The sequence below is a fragment of the Falco naumanni genome, chromosome 16, assembly GCF_017639655.2.
Source record: "Falco naumanni isolate bFalNau1 chromosome 16, bFalNau1.pat, whole genome shotgun sequence".
In the NCBI taxonomy this organism is placed as follows: Eukaryota; Metazoa; Chordata; class Aves; order Falconiformes; family Falconidae; genus Falco; species Falco naumanni.
The window spans coordinates 6,717,268-6,737,425 of NC_054069.1; the positions used below are offsets into that span (position 1 = coordinate 6,717,268).

The window sequence follows — 20,158 nt, forward strand, 5'->3', positions numbered from 1 at the left end:
TAATTGGAATAGGTACTATTCCTGTTTTGTTCAGAGTGCTAAACCATGTCTGTCTTTTCTGAAAGAAACGTTTGGTTTTGTGGTCCTTTGTAGGCGTAACCTGACGAAGTTATCCCTGATATTCAGCCATATGCTGGCAGAACTCAAAGGTATTTTCCCAAGCGGCCTTTTCCAGGGCGACACATTCCGGATCACCAAGGCAGATGCTGCAGAATTTTGGAGAAAGGCTTTTGGTGAAAAGTAAGTTTCTAACTGTGCTTATAAATAGGGATGTGGGAACAAATGGCACACTGCACTGTCTATTTTTAAAAATTCTGGTTTGCAGTTCGGAAAGGTCTTTGTCAGGTTAAAATAAACGATGGGAGACACCTGCTAGTCATTTGGTCCAGTCTCTGGGGTGAGGTACAGGATTGTTCCTACATTATATTTCCCAGTTTTTCGTCCTGTGATGGATCTTTCCCCACTTTCCTGTGGAGACTCTTGTACTGTCACAGAGTTTCCCTCGATTATTGAGCTTAAATTTTCCTCTCCTTAATTTAATTCCTTAACTTGTAAGCAAGCTCCACAAACTCTGCAAAATAATCTGCTTGCTTCTTCCAAAGGTCACCATGTCCCCAGCATTAGCATTTAGCTAAGCCATTGTATTAAATTCTTTTCATCTTCCCTCCAATTAGTCTTTCCAATCACTTAGTCACCTTCTAGCTTCTCTGAACTTCTGTCAGTTTGCATAATGGCTTTGTTAAGATAGAATGAAGGAGAAAGTGAAGTGCAATGTATATTTGTGTGCAAACTGTTGAAATGCCAGTTTTAATTTTTGTATCTGATGAAATGCTGACTAAATGAACTGTAGAGGTGTCCACAGCAATGTTTGAGGATTAAAGTTAATGGAATTGGGTACTACTCTCTAAGGCAACTAAGGAACCTCACATAAAGATTTTAATTAGTAGCTGTCAGAACAAAAAATAGTAATGTATTTACTCATGAATAACACAATTGTCTGAAGCTGGGCATGTTCTATGTTTCTATTCCACTTGATACTCTAAAAGAAGGAAAATATTCCTTTAAACAGGAACCTCTGTTTTAACTTCTGATTATCTTACTTCTCCAGTTAATCCCTCTTTAGAGAATTGTTTTCAGCTTTTTTTTTTTAACTATCTAGACCTCTACTAGAGGGCTTACTCTTAACTCTTTCTCTGCCAGCTGCAACACTATCAAATTCATATCAATTGATGGTGTTGTGTACAGGCCAGGGTGCATACGTTGACGTCATAGGACTGCAGAAAAAGGGAAAGGAGAACTGGATTTCAGATCCCGAAGTTTTGCATACGCAGAGAAAATTGCCTCAAGTTCATTTAGCTGCTAATTTCCTGCAGTACTGAGAAATCTGTGCTTCCATAATTTGAATAAATCTCCTGTGGTTAATTTTGATTTCCCTCTCTTCCGTTCTTATGAGGTGCATGCTCACCGAAGAAACGTATAAGGTATGTACGTGGTGGTGGCCTTCAGACACAGCACATTTACGGGTAGCTTGGTTTTCCCCAGGACTATCGTTCCTTGGAAGAGCTTCCGTCAGGCTTTGCATGAGGTGCATCCCATCAGCTCAGGGCTGGAAGCCATGGCCCTGAAGTCAACGATTGACTTGACATGCAATGACTACATTTCAGTATTTGAATTTGATATCTTCACACGGCTTTTTCAGGTAAGAATTGAGGAACATGAATCACTTGAAATGTGTCTCAGTGCCTCAGGTTAGACTCTTTTCCCAAGACAGACGGTATTTTACACACTAAAATGGCATTATTTATGCTGCAACGGGTTTGGTCATCTTGCCCTTCAGCTCCTAAACAGCCCTAGTAATACTTAGGACCCTATGTTGCAGTAAAAATGTGTGACACTTCTGGTTGTAGAAGAAAAAAATGTCTAAATATATACCACAACTGCAGGGCACATTCAGTATACTCCCATGAGAATCAGTTTTTCCCTTTTGTCCTAGTTGTGGCTGGGACACAGTTAATTTTCTTCCTAGTAGCTAGTACAGTGCTGTGTTTTGGATTTAGACTGAAGTTCTGACACAGCTTCTGTAAGCCAGGAAATGTGAGGCTTAGTTAATCCCTCTGCCGTTCCTTGTCCTTTTCTTTCTTGTCATATTTATTTCCATGGGGGGGGGGGGGTTGTACAGGATGGAGCACGAGCAAGGAAATTTGGGCTTCCTAGCTTTTGAACTGACACGGCCAGGGTGTTGTGGACACGTCTGCGTTCTGTGGATGAGAAATATCTGTATTGCTGAAGTGATATTAATAGTAGGTAAAATTCTAACCCACAGTCTTTAATAGTGCTAAACTCAAAACCACAGCTTCTGATGGTACAATTGGGTATTTACAAGAACAAACACTTACTTCTTTGGCTCTGACTTGCCTTTTCCCATGTGATAGGGTGGGTTGTAATTAAGATATGTCTAGATGAAAAATTCCCATGTCCGGTGTTGCAATGCAGCTGATCTCATTCAGTACTTTTTCCAACTATAGTATATAAAGAGCAAGTTAAGAGTTGCTGCAGTTTCCAAGAGATGCAGATTTCTTAGGGAGAGTTAGTATCTTCTTTTAGACAAGTTGAGAAATTTGGAAAAATTGGATGAGATTCAGACACCCAAAGCCCTTCTCGGGATTGAGAGCTTTCAAATGGTTGTGACTTTTTGTGTGTCGTTTTAAGGAATATTTAACATGTATATGCTGGTTTATTTATTCAAACCTTAAGCTAGCCAGTAATCTTTGCCACACCCCAGTGAGGTTAGGTGGTTAAAGAATAGGTACAAGCAACTTACAGTGAAACTGAGACAGAGAGGGAAGGTCACTTTCCTGAGGCTGTATGGGAAGTCGGTGTTAGGGATCAGACTAGTCATGGTTTGTGGTCCTGCGCATAATCTTATTAAACTCCTGTCTATCCCTGTCTCAGGAATGAGTCATTTTCTCTGCCGAAGCAGCACTAATTGATTGCTTGTTCTTGAGCTGGCTTTTTGTGACCTCAGTGACTTCTCCCTTCGCATTTATTAAAGGAGTTTTGATTAAGGACTGTGTAGGTGATGTTTTTATCACGACAAGAGAGAAACTCAAAAGCCAAGGCTGCTGAATAAGAATACGGGTTGCAGTTCCTCTGCTGGATTTATGGTGGGATAAGAACCCTGCTTCTTTAACTGAAGGACTGATTCCTTTGATTAAGGAATATTGTAGATGTTGATACCTTTCAGAAGTGCGTGGTTAATATATTTTGTTGTTGTTTCTATAGCCATGGTCCTCTCTGCTCAGGAACTGGAATAGCCTAGCGGTGACTCATCCTGGTTATATGGCATTCCTAACCTATGATGAAGTGAAAGCCCGGCTTCAGAAATTCATTCACAAACCTGGCAGGTTAGTGCTTGGCAGCAGTGGCTTTTTCATCGTTCTTGCTAACATCACTGATTACTGCGCTGACTGAGGAGATTGGCTTTATTTTGTCTTTGTCCTCCTTCCTCAGAAATTTAAACTAGCTTGCCCTGTATTTGGAGATAATCATCTCTTAACCTCCTGCCCACCCCCAGCTGTCACAACAGCTCCCTCAAGCAGAACTGCCAGAGTGAACCTGAAGGATGGGCTGTTGAGGACCATGATTAAGGGGATCTATCTGTAGGTCCCGTAGCTTTCTGATGTACGTGCATAAAACCAGGAGGGCTGAGCCGGCTGCAGCCCCCAGAAGCCCAGTGTACATTTGAAGCCAGCTTCAGAAAGCGGCATGGTAGGCAGAGTAGGCTGCAAGGTAATGCTGCAGGCTGGGCACACTTCAGAGACTGTGGTGGGCAACACGTGCTTCTGGGGGGGGCTGTGGGCAGCAGTTTGGGGCTACCTAATGCCCTGGATAGAGCTTCGCCCAGTGCAACACGGCTAACGGATTATTCTTGATGCAGGAAGGGCCAAGCATTGGTTTGTGGAGGTTGTTACTATGTGGTTAGTTCTGTGCCATTTTTAAAACGGAAACCTTGTGTCGTCTGTTTGTTGGTTTTGTTGTTTGTTGGGTTTTTTTTCAAGTTAATTTGAAACCAATTATTTTAAGGGCGCTAACTTTTCTTGCTCTGGATTCTGGGTTTAATTTCACCTGGAGGCCAGTGCTTAGATGCTTTTCTCACTTCATATCAATTGCAAAATTCTCCTTTGATCTGCCTGGGGGTAAATTGAGGAAAGCTAGTATAAAGCATTAAGTTATTCCTACTAATTTTTATTTGCTGTCTTGAGATAGCCAGACAAAAGGCTGCCTACTTGACATTTAATCTTTTCTGTCTTTTCCGGTCCAAACTGAAGTTTCTTTTCCTTTGTGTGTTTTTAGTTATATTTTCCGATTGAGTTGTACACGACTTGGTCAGTGGGCCATTGGCTATGTCACTGCAGATGGGAACATTCTTCAGACAATCCCCCACAACAAACCTCTTTTTCAAGCACTGATTGATGGCTTCAGGGAAGGCTTGTAAGTAACTATCAAAATCAAGTTTTTTGCCCTTTTGCCCTTTTTCACTGGTTTTTTTTTTTTTATAAATCTTAATCCTCTGGTGAGATCTGAAAGTCAGTAGAATGATAAAACACACCCGCTGGGTTCATCACACATTATCTACTTCACAGGAGAGGCAGCACGTTACAGAGATCAAGCAATCGCTGTCGACATCGCTGAGCCCCTTTTGGACATCTCTCAGCTCGCTCTTTTTATTTAGACCTTGATTCAGCAAAACAGTTCAGTCGTGAATAGTCCCATTGGTATCAGTGGAATAATTCACATGCTTAACTGTTTTGGCACTCAAGAATACTCAGACGACTGTCTCTTGCACTGGAGAGCTGTACTGTCCCTTGCCGTAGCAGACGATAAGTGTGCGTCAGTGTTTCCCTTGTCACAGATTCTTTTCCAGTCGAGTCCTTAATGTGAGCCACCGCAACTGATACTATGGCATCGATTTTCTTACTTTGGATATTACAGTTTCACTCTAGGATGATTTAAGAAGAGTAGTCAGGGACTATAATACTCTCTTTGAAATAAAAATTGCTGCCAGGAGCAAAAACAAGCTTCTTTTTATTTTTAAAAATTACACGTTTGTTTTCTGTGCAATAGCAAGATTCTTCCAAAACTTCTTTTAAATTCAGAATACCTTGAGTTCCAGCCCCTTGCCTCTCACCCTCATTCTTTCTTTCCTCCGTGATGTCCAAGAGAAACCTTAGATGTGTGTGTGTGTGTGTATGTATGCATGCGTGTATATGCACATGCAGAGAGACATATATTTTTTTTCCTCCAACTGCTTACAGTTATTTATTTCCTGATGGCCGGAATCAGAATCCTGACTTGACTGGCTTGTGCGAGCCCACACCTCAGGACCACATTAAAGTTACACAGGTAAGCAAAGTATTCTATCCCATCAAACTCACTAGCTTTCTTCTTAATTTCTGGCCTCCTTAGCTGTTGATACAGTTGTCATACTTTGTATCCCCCAGGCTTGTTTTTAAGGCTGATGTATGTATTTTACAGGAGTTGCAGAGATCTTTGGATGGTAGGGACGGGTGGAGGAGATTGCAAAGGTTAGGTAAAGCTTTATGCAGGGCTGACAAATTTTAAGGTTTGGGGTTCTTTAGAATGTGCTGCCGAATATTCACGCTTTTGTGCCATTCAGCGTGTCTCGAGCCTTGCTTTCGTAGGCTGGGACACCTAAATGAAAATCTGGGATAACCTGAAGTCCACTTTTTTCAGAGCTTGATATATGTATCTAGTACGTAAAATTATAGTGCAATCTTTGCAGACTTCTGTTCTCCTTTGCACTGTGTTCTTCTGCTGGGGAATTTTTTTTCCCCCTGCAAATCATCTGCTGGGTTTGCTGTAGCTATGACTAATCAAGCTTGTTATTTTGCAGTATCAACTATGTCTGTCTATCTTTCCCCAAGGAGCAATATGAATTGTACTGCGAGATGGGCTCCACCTTTCAGCTGTGTAAAATATGTGCCGAAAATGACAAGGATGTGAAGATTGAACCATGCGGCCATCTGATGTGCACGTCCTGTCTCACTGCGTGGCAGGTGAGGCATTGCCTCTTGTTAATCTCTCTGAGTGAAGCTAGTTGGGCTTTTACAAGAAGCGGTTTATTCTCTTCTCAAAACTGTTCGGTTTCCGTCAGGTGTGGAGATAAGATAGCATAACTGAGGACGTAAGCTCGTAGTTCAGTAATATCAGCGCATCAGTGCCAGCTTCACCAGGGCAGGGAGAAGCTGGTTGGATGCCTGATCTCTTCATCTAGGAACAGGCAAGAAGTCCAAGGACTTGCTAAAAAGCTGTTTTTCTGCTTCAGAGAGAGAATACTCCGTATTCATAGCACAGTTTGCCTTTCTGTCTTCCTCTCAGTTGAAAGGTACCTGCCAAAAAGCAGGTTTAAACCTCTGTTTAGTAACTATTTGTTTAATTTCTGCATCATAGTGGCTGTTTTAACAGACCTCTTCTCTTCCCTGAAGGAATCAGAAGGCCAGGGTTGTCCTTTTTGCCGCTGTGAAATCAAAGGCACGGAGCCAATTGTAGTAGATCCATTTGACCCCAGAGGAGGAGGAGGATTATCAAGGCAAGGGGCAGAAGGAACTCCCTCACCCAATTATGACGATGATGATGACGACAGAGCTGATGATTCCCTCTTCATGATGAAAGAACTCGCTGGTGCTAAAGTAAGGTCACCAGAGCGTGCACTACTAGGTGTGGCGGTTTGTACAAAGTCTGCACGTTCTCCGTCAAGTTTTCTGTGGTCTTAGTGATCTGTGCATGCGTGGGTTGTCAGACCTTGTAACAGAAAAGATTTTTCCGAGTATGAAAAACAGGGATTTAGGTTCAGTTTTGTCAGTTCAGTTCACGCTGTCTGTTCTGTTAAGCAGTGGTGATCATACTTCGAAATCTTTGATCTTTGCTGTGTTGTCTTGAAAGGATCCTTAGAAGGGTGAAAAGGCTGGCTTGACTTACGGAATGTAAGATCCAGGTTTATAACACTGCTCTGTATGCTCAGCAATGCTGCTTTGCATTTATTAGCCGTAGTTCACCCATATCAGCAAAAATTCATCCATTTTCCCCAGTGATGAATACAGCCAACCAGATACCATCTTCCCAGGGTCCTGATGACTAACGGGGTAGAGGGCAGGCTATTTTGCTGAGGAAGTAAATTTGACTGTCATCTTTTTATACAGTGTGTGATAAATTTGTGTAATAAAGGTGTGATAACTCTGCCATTAGTGCTGCTGCCTTCCAAGACATGTGTACAAGATGGACATTATTTATGGGTCCCTGCATGTTTTTTCCTAAAAGCTCATTGCTGCTCTTACACATCTGCACTTAGCGTGGTTTTACTGCACGGGGAAGTGAGTTTTAATTTGGCTGATTTTGATAGCTGAATTCACTAAAATAAGCTGCCTTTCCTGGTCAGAAAGAATCCTCTGTGCTGGTTTTACCTATGGCCACATTTCTCTTTAGCTTCCATCCTGGGAAACAGTGGACTGAGCAGTAAACTGGGTTCCTGGAGGTAGTTTTTGTATATATAGCACGGGGAAGCAAAGCAATTTCCTCCGTGTGACATCCTGTCACGGCTTGCAGCGGGCTAGTACTCCGTGTTTGTTGGCATTAATGAGTTCAAGCCTGTGTTAAGCTTTTCAAAGTTACGAAGCGCTAGCCTTGCTTGTAAAATAAACTTTACGAAAAAGAAAAGAACCGGCGCTGTTCTGATTCCTTAGGTGGAAAAACAGCTTTCCAGGGACAAAAATGGAGGTTACTGCTGCAACAGCCATGACACTGTAGCCAAGGCGGTGTGCACAGTAGTGCCTGCAGTGACAAGGAGGTTTTACAGCAGACCGTGCCCTCTTGTGTCGAAAAGAAAAGAAGCTCAGGGCCCAGGGAGGCAGGTCTGTTACTCCAGAAGCAGCTTGTCTTTCCTTGTGCCATTGCTAAGTGTGCATTTTCAGTTGCGTGCCACAGCCTAAGCTCTGATCTTCAAGGATTGTCTCAAGCCAGATGCTGTTGTGCTGTGAAATTGCCGTCGTTTACCGGTGTATGGTTGTTACTGACGCAGAAATTTGTTACCAAAAGCGATACTGATCGAAGCCAGTAAAAGCCACAGAGCTTAGAAGCCTCCCTAGACAAAAGGAGTTCTGCTGAATTTTGTCATTTGTTGATTGTCCCATTCTTTTTCAGGTCGAGCGTCCTCCTTCTCCATTCTCCGTAGCTCCACAGGCCACCCTTCCTCCCGTGCCACCGCGACTGGATCTTTTGCAGCAGCGAGTGTCCAATCCACCTGGAGCTTCCAGTCCTGGGACCACTTCAAAGGTCAAACACAATTTACCCTTTCGTCTGTGCTTTGCGGGAGGGGGGGGGGGCAGGCAGGAAGAACATTCTGGTGAACGCGATGTGTTCTCTGTGACATCCTTAGGGACTTTCACACATACGTTTTCTTCTTCCTTTCTGCAGTCCTGTTAGGCCACTTCCCTTCCATTCCCCACAAGAGCCCAGTCTGTCCTGAAAGCAAATGCTTCCTTCTGGGATCCATGGTAGGAGAGTCCCTCTTTGCTGTTTAAATGGCCTTCACATCTGTCCATCCGATTGCTAGAAAGAAGCCAGTCCTAAGCCGAAATTCTTGCTCGCTCAGGGTGACTAGTGTCGTCCTGTTGAACTACCAAGTCGTTATTAGCAGTATCTTTACTGGTTTTCTGCCACTGCTGCCTGTGCCCTTTGGAACAGCGTTTATGGACTTGCATTTCATTCTAGCTGGCAGCCTAGTGGGAAGTTGTCATATCCCTGTCCCACCTTTTCTTGACAAATTTTTTCCATCGAGCATTTTTTCAGATAGAAAACCAAGGAAGGAATGAAATGTGTGTGACTGGGAGGGAAGAACTGGTTTTCTGATTGACTAGCAGAAGGCAGCAGTATAATCTTGGTGGCATTTGGTCATTGGCTTTTGAGGTAGAGCTGATTCTTCAGCTGGTTTGGATGAAGTAATGAAATGATGCTTGAAAGTTCAGGCAGAAGAAAATATGCATTTCTATGAATATCCGTTGCTGACTGTTAAGTGACGAATGTTAACATATAAATAACCCACAGCTGAATATTTTTTTTTAAACGATGGGTATCCTTTGTTTGGAATCCAATCTAATGCTGCTGTAAGCTTTTTTTTTTTTCTTCAAAAAAATAATACGGGCTGTTTAGTTCCTAGCTGTAGCTGCATGTAATTAGTGTTATCTCTTGCAGCCTGTAGAGAAGGTGTCTCTGGAGAGTTAATTTGTGGAGATGTGGAGAGTTATCTCCACATCCTTTGAGATAATTTCTTGTATAAATAGATAAAACAAAACCCAAAACTCAGCTTTCTGCCACCCGCCTTCCTCCTTTTTATGTTTTGTGGCTAGGCTGCCTTCGTTAAGCAATAATTGTACGTTCTTCTGCCATCCAGGCTGCACCCGGTACACTTCACAAGGATAAACCTCTGCCGATCCCACCCACGCTCAGAGATCTCCCGCCGCCGCCGCCTCCGGACAGGCCACATGCCATTGGGACTGAAGGTCGATCTCAGAGACGTCCCCTGCCCTGCACGCCAGGAGATTGTCCTTCGAGAGACAAGCCCCCTCCCGTGCCCTCCAACCGTCAGGCGGACCTGTGGCCGTCCAGGCCAATTCCAAAAGCCCCACCTGTGGCTCTCAGCCCCGCTGACCCTTGGGCTGGGAGAGAACTGTCGAACAGGCACTCGCTTCCCTTTTCCTTGCCCTCTCAGATGGACTCCAGGGCTGACAGCCATCGGCTCGGGAGCACGCTCAGCCTGGACAGCCCGGTGGTGAGTAGACCTGTCGGCCGTGAAGGTAATTTGTGAGGAATTAAGCCTTGCAAGGGTGCCGTCTTCTCATAGTTTGCGTCTTAACAGGATGATCTTGCGTGAAGGGAGAGTAATGGGAGGACTTCTTAGGGAAGTGCTTTCATGCCTCTTAGAAGCGAGGCTGAAATCCCAGTTGGAGCAGTCACAAATTGAGAGACACAATTTCATGATCATTGTTCACCTTTCAGTTTTGAAAAACCGTGAATGTTTTACGCCGGGGCCCAGTACGCTGAAAAAGTGTCATTTACTCTTCTCAGTTTTCAGTCCTGAAAAACCCACACACAGTAGCTATGGTTAGTTTAACACAGTAAAATCTGAGTTAAATACGGATCTGTTACTATTACCAGTGTCATGACATGTAACTTAGTAGTTCAACATATTTTTCTCCAAAAAAAAAATCTCAGGCAAAGCAAGCAGTTTTGCTTTCTTTGATTCTATTGCCTTCATTTTTCCTTTTAAAACCTCCATCTTTCTAAAATTGAAAGCAAGTACATTTTTAGCAGGATTGTCTAAGAAGCTGACACTTGCGCAGTTGTCGGTCTGTCTCTGCGTGTATGTTTGTCTGCATCCTTTCCCTCTTGTCCCCCATTTTGGCCTATTGCAGCTAAATTTGCCAAAGCCATTGGAGTCTCAAAAGATACGAATTTCCTGGAGTTTTTGTGTAAACAAGCAGTTGGCTACAGGAGAAAACCACTGCTTGTGCCCTTTACCGAGGGAGAACTGTCGCAGAACAACTGGGGTTTTAAGGTGTCGGTAAATGCTTTGGAATAAATGAAGGTGCTTCATTCCCACAGAGGATGTGTCCAATGACTGGCCGATGGCTTTGCACACTGGTATGTGTGGTGTTTCTGACTCCTGGTTTGGCATTTTTTCTTTCAGAGCTTGAACACTGGTCCAACAACAACCTCAGAGTGTGAACACCCCAAAATCAAACCCTCCTCATCTGCCAATGCGATCTACTCCTTAGCTGCCAGGTCTGTTCTTTTCTAGCAAAAGTGCTTTTTTATATCTTGCAGAACGGTAATCGTCGGGTGCGCTCCATGCTGGTGCCAGGACAGAATTTGACACAGCTCTGTCAGCTTTAGTTTCAATCTCTGACAGATTCAAAATACACAATCTAGAGAACGTAGATGAAATCGGCATCCCAAAGACCTGAGGATGGTGGTGGTAGTTGCCCTTGGCTGTGGCAGTAGGAAACAGGCTGCAGTTGCCATTAGGTCTTGTAAGAATTCACTTCTGAGTTGGTCTTGATGTGAAGTAGGTGATGTATAGCGTGAATGATATTGTCAGCTTCCTCGTGCCAGTGTGACCTGGCAGCTGGGCTGCTGAGAATCCTGAAAGCCAGGTTATTTGTTCAGACAGAATCACTATAAGATGACTGCTTGTTACTCCTGCTGCGGATTTTAAAGGCTGCTTTGATATTAATTAGATTTAGCGTAAATGTTTTTCTGATGTTTATATCTTGTCTCCTCTGCCTCCAGACCACTGCCTGTACCAAAACTGCCTCCTGGGGAACAGTCTGAAAGCGATGAAGACACTGAATACATGTCGCCATCCTCTCTGCCTGTGGTGCCTCCAGGTCCTGCTGTACAAAAACCAGAGATCAAACTGCCTTCGGAAATGACTCAGAGTTTACGGTGAGATTCTCGCACGGTTTGTACGTACTGTGCTTCCTCCTCACAGCTCTGGGAAAGCCTATTCGTTCACTAGGGTATACAATTTTGCTTGCTTGGTTTGCTGGATTCCTCCAGTGATACTCACCGGATCTAGACTAAAATAGCTATCTGTAAATCAAACGTGACTACTGCTCTTTGCAGAATCCTCATACTTGTTAAAGGAGTCAGATAACCACTCCCCACCCCCACCACCACCTTTGCTGGTAACCTTCTGAGAGCATCAGCAACTGAAACGCACAATTCTATTAAAAGGTTGTGTTCTGGTGGTATCAGTTACACTCTTTTAAGCTGATAACGCTGTATCGCAACAGACTTGAGTAGAGCGTTTTCTGGAACAAACGTTCTTTCACCGAACGGTGGTGATTTCACTTTGAAGCGGGATCTGTGCAGAATGTCAGTCACACAGACTAGGTGGCGGTGGTGGAGCGCTGTCACTTGTCTGAAGGGGAATGCATGTTCTCTCCCTCAGAGTTTTAGACTGCGACCAGCAGGCGGATGGCTGCACGTATGAAGCGATGTACAACATTCACTCCCAAGCAGCATCCTCTGCTTTTGAGACTGTCAACGCTTCTGGTGAGTGGGTGTGCTGAATAAACAACTGAGAAACTGGGGTGCAATGAAGCGGTCCCAGTGGCAGTTGGAACAGCATTTTAGACTAAATTAAATGTTACCTGCTTTTGCTGTTAAAATAGCTAGGATGTATGTGGAAACATCTGGGCCTGTGTGCTGCAGACTGCATGTGCGGATGTTGTTGAGAAGCCTAGTTGGAATGCACTGTAAAAATACTTAACAGCTGTTAAAAAAATTGCTGGTTTGAAGATTTTGTTCTTTTCTGGGTAGCAGTTGTCAGCTCACATCTATCATAAGTAATTTTTAATCTAATGCTACCTTCTGGAAAGAGCTTCCATTGAACGTGGAGTTTTGGCAGCAAAACTTTAGTTCTGTGTCCCGTCAATGTTTGTGGACTACAGAGGAACAGAATCTGCCTTGAGAGACAGAGGGTCTGTTCAGTCCCAGGGCTCAGAATGTGCCTCTTATTCTAGATGAAGGGGATCTGGCAGCAGCCACTGCCAGCAACGGCCCTGAAGAGTCAGAAAATGAAGAAGATGGCTATGATATCCCCAAACCACCATTACCAGTTGCTATTGCTCGTCGCACACTGTCTGATATCTCCAATGCCACATCTGCCTTCAGCCGAATGTCTTTGGAAAATGACCCTGTAACAGGTTAGAGAACACTTGCAGTCGTCATACTGTAGTGGGTGCTGCCGGCTTGCTGTGTGTGTTCGAACTTCTGTCACTCACTTAAGGTTTTGTATGTAAGCTGTAAAATCAGATTTACAGGGCAGAACTGCGCTGGTCCTTAGGTTTGATTTGCAACTTGGAACAGCCCAGCCTTGGTGATTTAATCACTGAGCTAGCAAATCATACTTAAATCATAGTTAGGAAAAGCTTTCCTCAGCTTAAAGGATGTTCCTTAAGCTGCTGTTTCCTGCAGGCCATGACATACCTTTTGTACCAGGGCATGGAACAGGACTTCGGAACATTCCTGCTCGTCACTGCTCTAGGTAGAAGATGGGATGGCTGGCCTTGCACAGCTTGTCTGGCTCGGTCTGGGCTGTGGTTGTTGCCGGTAGATGGCACAACTATATTGTTCGGTGCTGTCAGTTCCTTGCAGCAGGGACGGGTGGCTCAGCAAGGTCAGCACTTTGTCCCTGGGGGAGTAGAGGACATCTTGTCCTGGCTGCAAGGCACGTTCTCTGAGGGAAAAAAACTAAAGCCTTGTCTCTCCCACAGCCTTTCTGAATAACGCCTGACTTATTCCCTACAACTGCCCAGCAGCTCTAAAGGAAGCTCTGAAACTCTTCCTCTTGGGGGGCTTTCGGAGCATCCCGGCCATTTGCCAAGTAAGAGGGGAGTGAGTTTCTTGGTCCTGCTGGAGGTAGATGGGGGGCAGACCCTGCAGGTCCTTGCCCCCACGAGTCTTGTGTTCACGTGCTTCACCACTTCCCTGTGCTTGCCCTCCTTCAGCACAGAGAAGAGTTTATTAGTGCAGAGAAGTTAATTAGCTTTCGCCTCTCCTCCCTGCCTCACATTTTGAGTCTGTCGAGTGTGGCTGACGGGGGTGAGGAGGGGCAGAGAGAGCTCACGTCCTCCTCCCAGGTGAAATGCTGAGCTTAATCATGGACTTCTTTGTTTCTGCAGCCCTGAAATAACAATGCTGTTGTCCTGCTTCATAGTGTTAGGAGATCTGCTAATGAAAAACGCTTTGGAAATGCTGATTATTAGCCCTTTGGGAAGCATGTGCAGTTTTCTGAAACACTGGGTGTTGGCTACTGCTGAAGCCTGGTGTTAAGCAAGCCTGACTAGTATGGGATACATTTTGGTAGGTTTATGTTCTCATGCGTTGTGCTCTACAGTTCGGTTTCTTAATCATTTACCAAAAAAACTGTGCTAGGAGCTGTCCTTTCAAATTGACCTGTGGTCTCTGAAATTTGATCTAGCTCAAGCTGAAACAGCCCTTTCAAAAGACAGTTTGGGGGAGAGGAGTGGGTAGTCCATTTTCTCAAACATACAAAAAGCTTTTTATGCGTAAGCAGCTTGTACTTTGATGACTGGGGAGTTGAACTGCATTGTGGTGATGAGAAAGCTGCAGTGCATTTGTTTCCTGAAGAGCCTTCTCTATCATAGAGCTTTCGGTACAAGTTTTTCAGGAAGGCTCCGCAGTGACTGCTGCTTTTCTGACCAGTGCTGCAGCACCCGCTCTTCAAAAGGGATTGTTTGGACATCCTTAGTCTTACGGATTTGTCTGTTGTACACCACTTCTGCTGCTAGAATACTGTCTTGAGTGCCTTGAGGAGTTTCTCCAGAAGACAAATAAAACTTTCTTTAAGGTGATCATAGATGTCGTATTTGATGTCAAATATTCATGCAGGAAGGTCTCCTATGGTTTGCAAAGTAGGAAAAAATGCTTTCTGCAATGATAGAGGAGGTCAGAACTCAAAAATTACCAGATGTTGGTTTAACACATTAAACAACGTGTTTTTTTTCTCCGAGGCATTTTGGTGTCTTGTTTATGGGCTGTTCTTTTTTCTTCCCAGGAGTAGTGCGTAATGTGGCTACTGGCAAGTAACAGATCTGAATGACTAAGAGGAAAGAGGAAAGGCAGAACAGGCTGAGCTTACTTACCGGCAATAGCTGCCGGCCGTTAGGTAGGGTGAGCTTCAGCAGGAGCTCTTCTCGAGGGCCCTGGCCCGCTGATGGGCTGGCAGAGGAAGAGGAGCAGACCCTTCAGAGGACATAATTCGGTTGCCGGAGGGAGCAGGGGTGGTGGGTGACCTGTAACTGCTAGGTGTGGGTTTGTGCATGCACTCCCTCAGCACGCTGCAACGGGAACAATATTTCTGTGAGGAGAGATCGGCACCTGGGCAGTTAAACGGGAGGTTGCTGTCTGGTTCTGGAAGGAAATGGGAAGTTTGGTACCGTTGCATATTTGCTGTGTCATTTTTTCCCAGCAGGTCTCTGTGTCTTTTTGGAGGCTGATATCTGAGCTCTGCTCACACGCACACATATATCCCGTATTAGTTTTTTCCATTTATATGGTCTTTTCCTGATAAATGAGCCTGTTATGGCTTCCTAATTAAAAAAAATAATCTCCATAGCCGTTTTTGCACGCGAGAGGGGAAGCTGAGCTAATCCGTACCGTTGGTGTGAGAGGGCAGGCTGGTCGAAGTGGCTTTCGGCGGCATGTTTTTGAAGTGCCATTTATCAACCTAGTCTCATTCCTGCTTTGTTCCAAGCAAGAATCACATGTTCTTCTTTGAAGTGACGCATTTGTTTCTCCTTCCAGGTTTTTCAGATGGCTCTCAAGTTCCAGAAAGGCCACCGAAGCCACTACCACGGAGAATAAATTCTGAGCGGAAAGCGGGGAGCTGCCAAACAGGTGGAGCCAGCAGCGGGACCAGCGCATCACTGCAACTCTCCAGTGAGATTGAGAATCTAATGAGCCAAGGCTATTCATATCAGGACATTCAGAAAGCACTGGTCATTGCACATAATAATATTGAAATGGCCAAGAATATTCTCCGGGAGTTTGTTTCCATTTCCTCCCCTGCGCATGTGGCCACATAGCACATTACCTCCACACCTACAACTTCTGTGGACCAGCTGCCTGGGCAGCCGTAGCCCAGCTACGCACCAAAGGGGAAGGGGGTTCCTTTAGAGACTTCGTGCTGAGGTCAGTCCTGCCTCGGAAGAGAATCAGTTATCAGGTTTTTGTGGTTCCAGATTTCAAAGCAGTGGAATGAAATGGAGCAGAATGGTGTTTTATACAGTGTATGTCTTGGAGTCCTTTACCCCTACCTCTTGTTTGAGAGAACAGATTTATTTCCAGGGTGTTGGTAGAGAAAGGTGTCGCGACAAGGGATCCCCGAGCTGATGCCCTGGAGGCTGGGGGCAGTGTTTTGTGCTGTGAATTCTAAGTGAATGCTCTGAGAAACAAAGTCTCGAGGTCAGTGTGGTGTGTCCTGTGGTTCATGGTACTAGGTTTGGATCTGTTTGCTGCTGTGTGTCTGGCTCAGGCTTTTTAGAGCAGCTGGGGGGTCCCTTTCTGCTGGGAATAAATAGGAGACCTTGGAAGAATCTTCTGATTGCTTCCTGCTCACCATGGTGTTTCCCTTTTGCCTGTAATAATAGCATTTATTGCTTATGACTCAAGCCCTCCCTTTTTGCCTGGAGATAGCATGACTAGCTTCTGCCGGGCATTTTGATCTTGACAGTGCTGGGAGTTGGATTTCTCTCATGTGTGTCCTCTTGCCGGCAGCACTGGCAGCACCAGATTCCAGGCAGCTAGACGTGCTGAAGGTTTTGCGTGTTTTTGAGGGGTGGGAGAGGGTGGGAAGAATTTGAGTGAAAGCAAAGAACTGGCTGCTGCTTCTCCTTTTTTTAGCCTGGAGCATTTTGTGCTTCAATGCTCAAACTTGATTGTGGCCCTGCTGGGCTTGAGCAGCCATCACTGGACACTCCCATGCGCTCTTTCCGTAGGAATGTTGCACCTGGTAAATAACGATGTTTTATTTATCTCAATTGCACGGGGGCTGTCACAGACTAGTGGTCTTCACGCACATTCCCTCTTCTCCTTCAGAGAGCTTTGGCGGGAGCCAGCTGTCTTCGTGCCAGGCTGTTTTGTGGAATTGGTAGATGGAGCTGACGTATTTGTTGCTGTCTTACCTGCTTCGCAGTAAAAGAAATGCAGCACTTCCCTGCATGGCTATCAAAACAACACGGGGGCCCTTCTTTCCATTTCCATTGCTCTAAGGTATTGCCAGAGCTTGTGTTAAAGCAGATCTGGGAAACTTCTGTATTTGTCAAATGATCACACGGCTTTAGAAGTCAGTACTCAGCTGTTACTTTGAAAGAACCTGACTTGCATACTCAGCTACTTAACTCTGTTCATGGATGCTTGATGTGCGAGCAGCGTATGGTTCCCTTTGAGAGGATTTAAATCGAGCAGGCAGACGCAGATCACAGCCTGACAGGCGAACAAGCGCGCTGTGTACGCTGAGGGGCTGTTAGCCTTTTGGAGCGCGTCTAGCGTTATTTGCATCTCTCTCAAGGGCAGCAGCAGTCACTAGGCAAAGGGTTGCAACTTGAAGTGGTGTTGGAGTGGTTATGGCAGTTGGATGCAGTTTAGCCTTTTAAAGAATCCGGTAGCTGGGCCCGTGTCTCAGAAATGGCTTGCGGTTGGCAGAGAGGACTGAACAAGTATTAGCAAAGGGAATTAAGCGCAAAATCTTTGTTTTATGTTAGAGTATAGGTTTCTCTCTAGATCTACAGCTTTATAAATTGATGCAGTGAGTTCCAGGTAGTTTAAAAGCAATGAACTGCCTCTTTACTTCCCTCCTTTCTGTAGTGAAGGAAACCTTCTCTGAAACCGTAAGGAGATCTCCTGCAACACTCACAGGTCGCCACCACCGCTGCTATTTTGGGGCCAGGGCTGAAACTTGCAATACAGCACACCGATGAGATTCACGTCAGTGGGCACGGCGCTCTGCGGTGGTGCAGAGCGGTCAGGCCCAGCCAAGAGCAGGGTCTGGCCTTGGTGGAGGTGCTGCGCTGCAGAGGAGGTGATGTCAGTGTGCGTTGCACTCGGGGAAGAAGAGCTGTTCTTTTTCCTCTGCCCACGCGTGCAGCCGTCAGCGGTATCAGGAGCCAGTCCTGCTCTTTCTGCGTGAATTGCTCTGCCAGTTCCGCATGGCAGCCTTGGTCAGTGTGTCCGCGGGAGCTTCTAGAGAAGCAAGCCCAGCACTGGTGCTGCTGAGGCAGGAACATGGGGCAGCTCTGGTTGTTCTCAGTTGTCTCTGCACGTTACATTTGTGAGCCAGAGCAACCAGTCCTGGTGTATGAGGGTTATTTCCTGGCTTTGTCCCAGAAAACCAGGGAAAAACACTTTTGTAAGGGAGCACTACGGTTTTGTTTCATGCTTTTTCATATTCTCTCCAGTGCTGCCACTAGCTCCATGTTGGATTTGGAGCCACTTCATTTCTGACTTGCTCTATAAACTCAGTGCAAGTGTGTTCAAGTGTGGCGCGTGACTCTTGCCACTGCCAAGACTGCTTAAGAGCCAAGTCCAGCTGGCTAGAAAGCCTTAACTCTTGTCTTGCACAGTGTGTGTGATCAGAGTAGTGATGCCCTGTCCCATACAAGCCCTTTATTACAGGCTTGTTGTAATGTTAAATTAAATCATGCCTAGCAGAGCTATTACAGGCCTGTCTTTGGGGTTTATGTGCCAAGAGATGTTCCTATGGGTGTTGTTCCAGGTATTAGAGATTAGAGAGAGCACTCTTTGTGGCATGTATCACTAATTTTTCTGCATGTGTCTTTTCTGTCCACTGTTTGTGTCTCAATCTGACTTAGGAAACTTAAGTCTTGGCTTTTCTTCCTTAGACGTGAAAGCATTTGCTAGTACCACTGAAGTGCAGCAGAGTCCTGACCATGTCTTATGGCCGTGCTCTGTGGAGTCCATCCAAGCACTGTACAGTGTATTTTTCTTGTTGTTCTTTCAGAAAGGTAAGCCTAAGATTAATTTCTCTTTTTTTTCCCTTCACCTCCTTGATCTTTATGCTTAAGAAGTTAACTTTATGACGCTACTTTAAAAAGAAAAAAACAAAACAAAACAAAACAAAAAAACACAAAACCCAAACCCCAAATGTCTAGTGCCTTTCTTAAGGGAATGCTGCATCGCTAGGCTGGATCTGAGCATCCACACCTCTGTGAAACTGAGGAGCCCGAGCTAGACAAGCTGTAAAGATGCCTTTGAGCATGAGACTGCTTTGAAAGGGGTGAAAAGAAGGGGCGCCGAAGATGGGCAATTGTCACTTCAACTATGACACTGTGTTTTGTAGCATTTCAACCGTGGAGGTTTCCTACTTTACCTGTTCCTAACAGTGACTTGTCTGGACTGGTGCTGTACTCAGCTTGGTGTGAAGACAGTAGAATTGTAGAACAGGATTGGGTTTGCTTGTAACGAAATACAAGTTCTGCTCACAAAAAACGCTGGGTTTCCCCCCTACCTGTCAACCCTGGCCACAAAGCAAGCAGAAAACACTTTGTACAGTGAGAGCTGGGCACCAGATGTGTGGGACCAGCGCGTGTCCCTGCACAGCGAGCAGCAGGGCGCTGGGGAAAGCAGACAAGCGTCTCTGTTCCGAACAGGTTTGCTGGCTGTTCAACGCCACCGTAGCTGAATGGGAGTCTGGAATGAGCCCTGTCCTGCCAGGGGTGTGGTAAAACCTGTCTGCTGCACTGCCCTTGTGTGTCTGTCCCTGCAAGTGCTGCAGCTTGAGGCGTGGGATGCCTCTGCTGGGGACCAGTGGGCTTGTTTCCCTTCCAAACAGTTTTTCTGCGTGCCCTTCACTGAGCCCTGCCCTGGGGGAGCCGGGGGGAGGGGGGGGGGGCTCGGAGTCCAGCATGTTGCTTCCTGCACTAGACCGATGACATTACTGTAGCTAATCCTGAGGCAGGGTCATTACTGTAAATGATTGTGTTTTTTTCAGTTGAGCGAGAAAAAAATGCAACTCCCAGGGCACTTTCTTAAAGGTGCCACTTTAAAAATTAGTGGAGAATAAGGACACTTATTTTTAAAGTTCCTAATAGAAATCTTTTTTGAAATTCCCAGTGGGGGAGGAACAGTTGTTCTTTCTCTTGAATGACAAATACCAATTTGTATAATATCAGTGTTAAAATGTTGAGATTTTCACAAAATATTTTAAAAAAGTATAATAGTGTCATTAATATAAAAATATAATAGCAGTATTTAATCCTTTCAGTCTGTAAAGAATAAGGAAAAACAGAAGGTAAATATTCTTACAGAGAGTAGCTGAGCTTTAAGGTTCACTTGGTTTAAAGTCCTCATTTTGTTTGCAAATGCATTGTTAATGTTTAGAGGTTATACTAATGTTATTTATTAATTGTTTCCATTCTTGTATGCTGCCCACTAAGAGCTTCTTTGTTTGGAATTTCATTCACCTGTGTCAGTAAAAAGAAAACAAAACAAAGTTTTATTTTTAAATAAAATTTCCTTTGTTGTAGCATATGGTCTG

At 44.9% G+C, this 20,158-nt stretch overlaps 1 protein-coding gene across 1 annotated transcript in view; it reads left to right on the forward strand.

Moving 5' to 3' along the window:
• CBL (Cbl proto-oncogene) overlaps nucleotides 1–20,146 on the forward strand; it is a 45,348-nt gene extending 25,202 nt beyond the window's left edge. Inside the window, exons 3-16 of the mRNA XM_040615909.1 lie at nucleotides 94–240; nucleotides 1,543–1,699; nucleotides 3,283–3,404; nucleotides 4,354–4,491; nucleotides 5,316–5,403; nucleotides 5,946–6,077; nucleotides 6,507–6,710; nucleotides 8,218–8,349; nucleotides 9,467–9,844; nucleotides 10,763–10,857; nucleotides 11,365–11,520; nucleotides 12,029–12,132; nucleotides 12,603–12,785; nucleotides 15,409–20,146. Of these exons, the coding sequence (XP_040471843.1) occupies nucleotides 94–240; nucleotides 1,543–1,699; nucleotides 3,283–3,404; nucleotides 4,354–4,491; nucleotides 5,316–5,403; nucleotides 5,946–6,077; nucleotides 6,507–6,710; nucleotides 8,218–8,349; nucleotides 9,467–9,844; nucleotides 10,763–10,857; nucleotides 11,365–11,520; nucleotides 12,029–12,132; nucleotides 12,603–12,785; nucleotides 15,409–15,689 (2,317 nt within the window). The 3' untranslated portion in view covers nucleotides 15,690–20,146. The remainder of the gene's footprint in view (nucleotides 1–93; nucleotides 241–1,542; nucleotides 1,700–3,282; nucleotides 3,405–4,353; nucleotides 4,492–5,315; nucleotides 5,404–5,945; nucleotides 6,078–6,506; nucleotides 6,711–8,217; nucleotides 8,350–9,466; nucleotides 9,845–10,762; nucleotides 10,858–11,364; nucleotides 11,521–12,028; nucleotides 12,133–12,602; nucleotides 12,786–15,408) is intronic.
• Nucleotides 20,147–20,158: the final 12 nt, after the last annotated feature.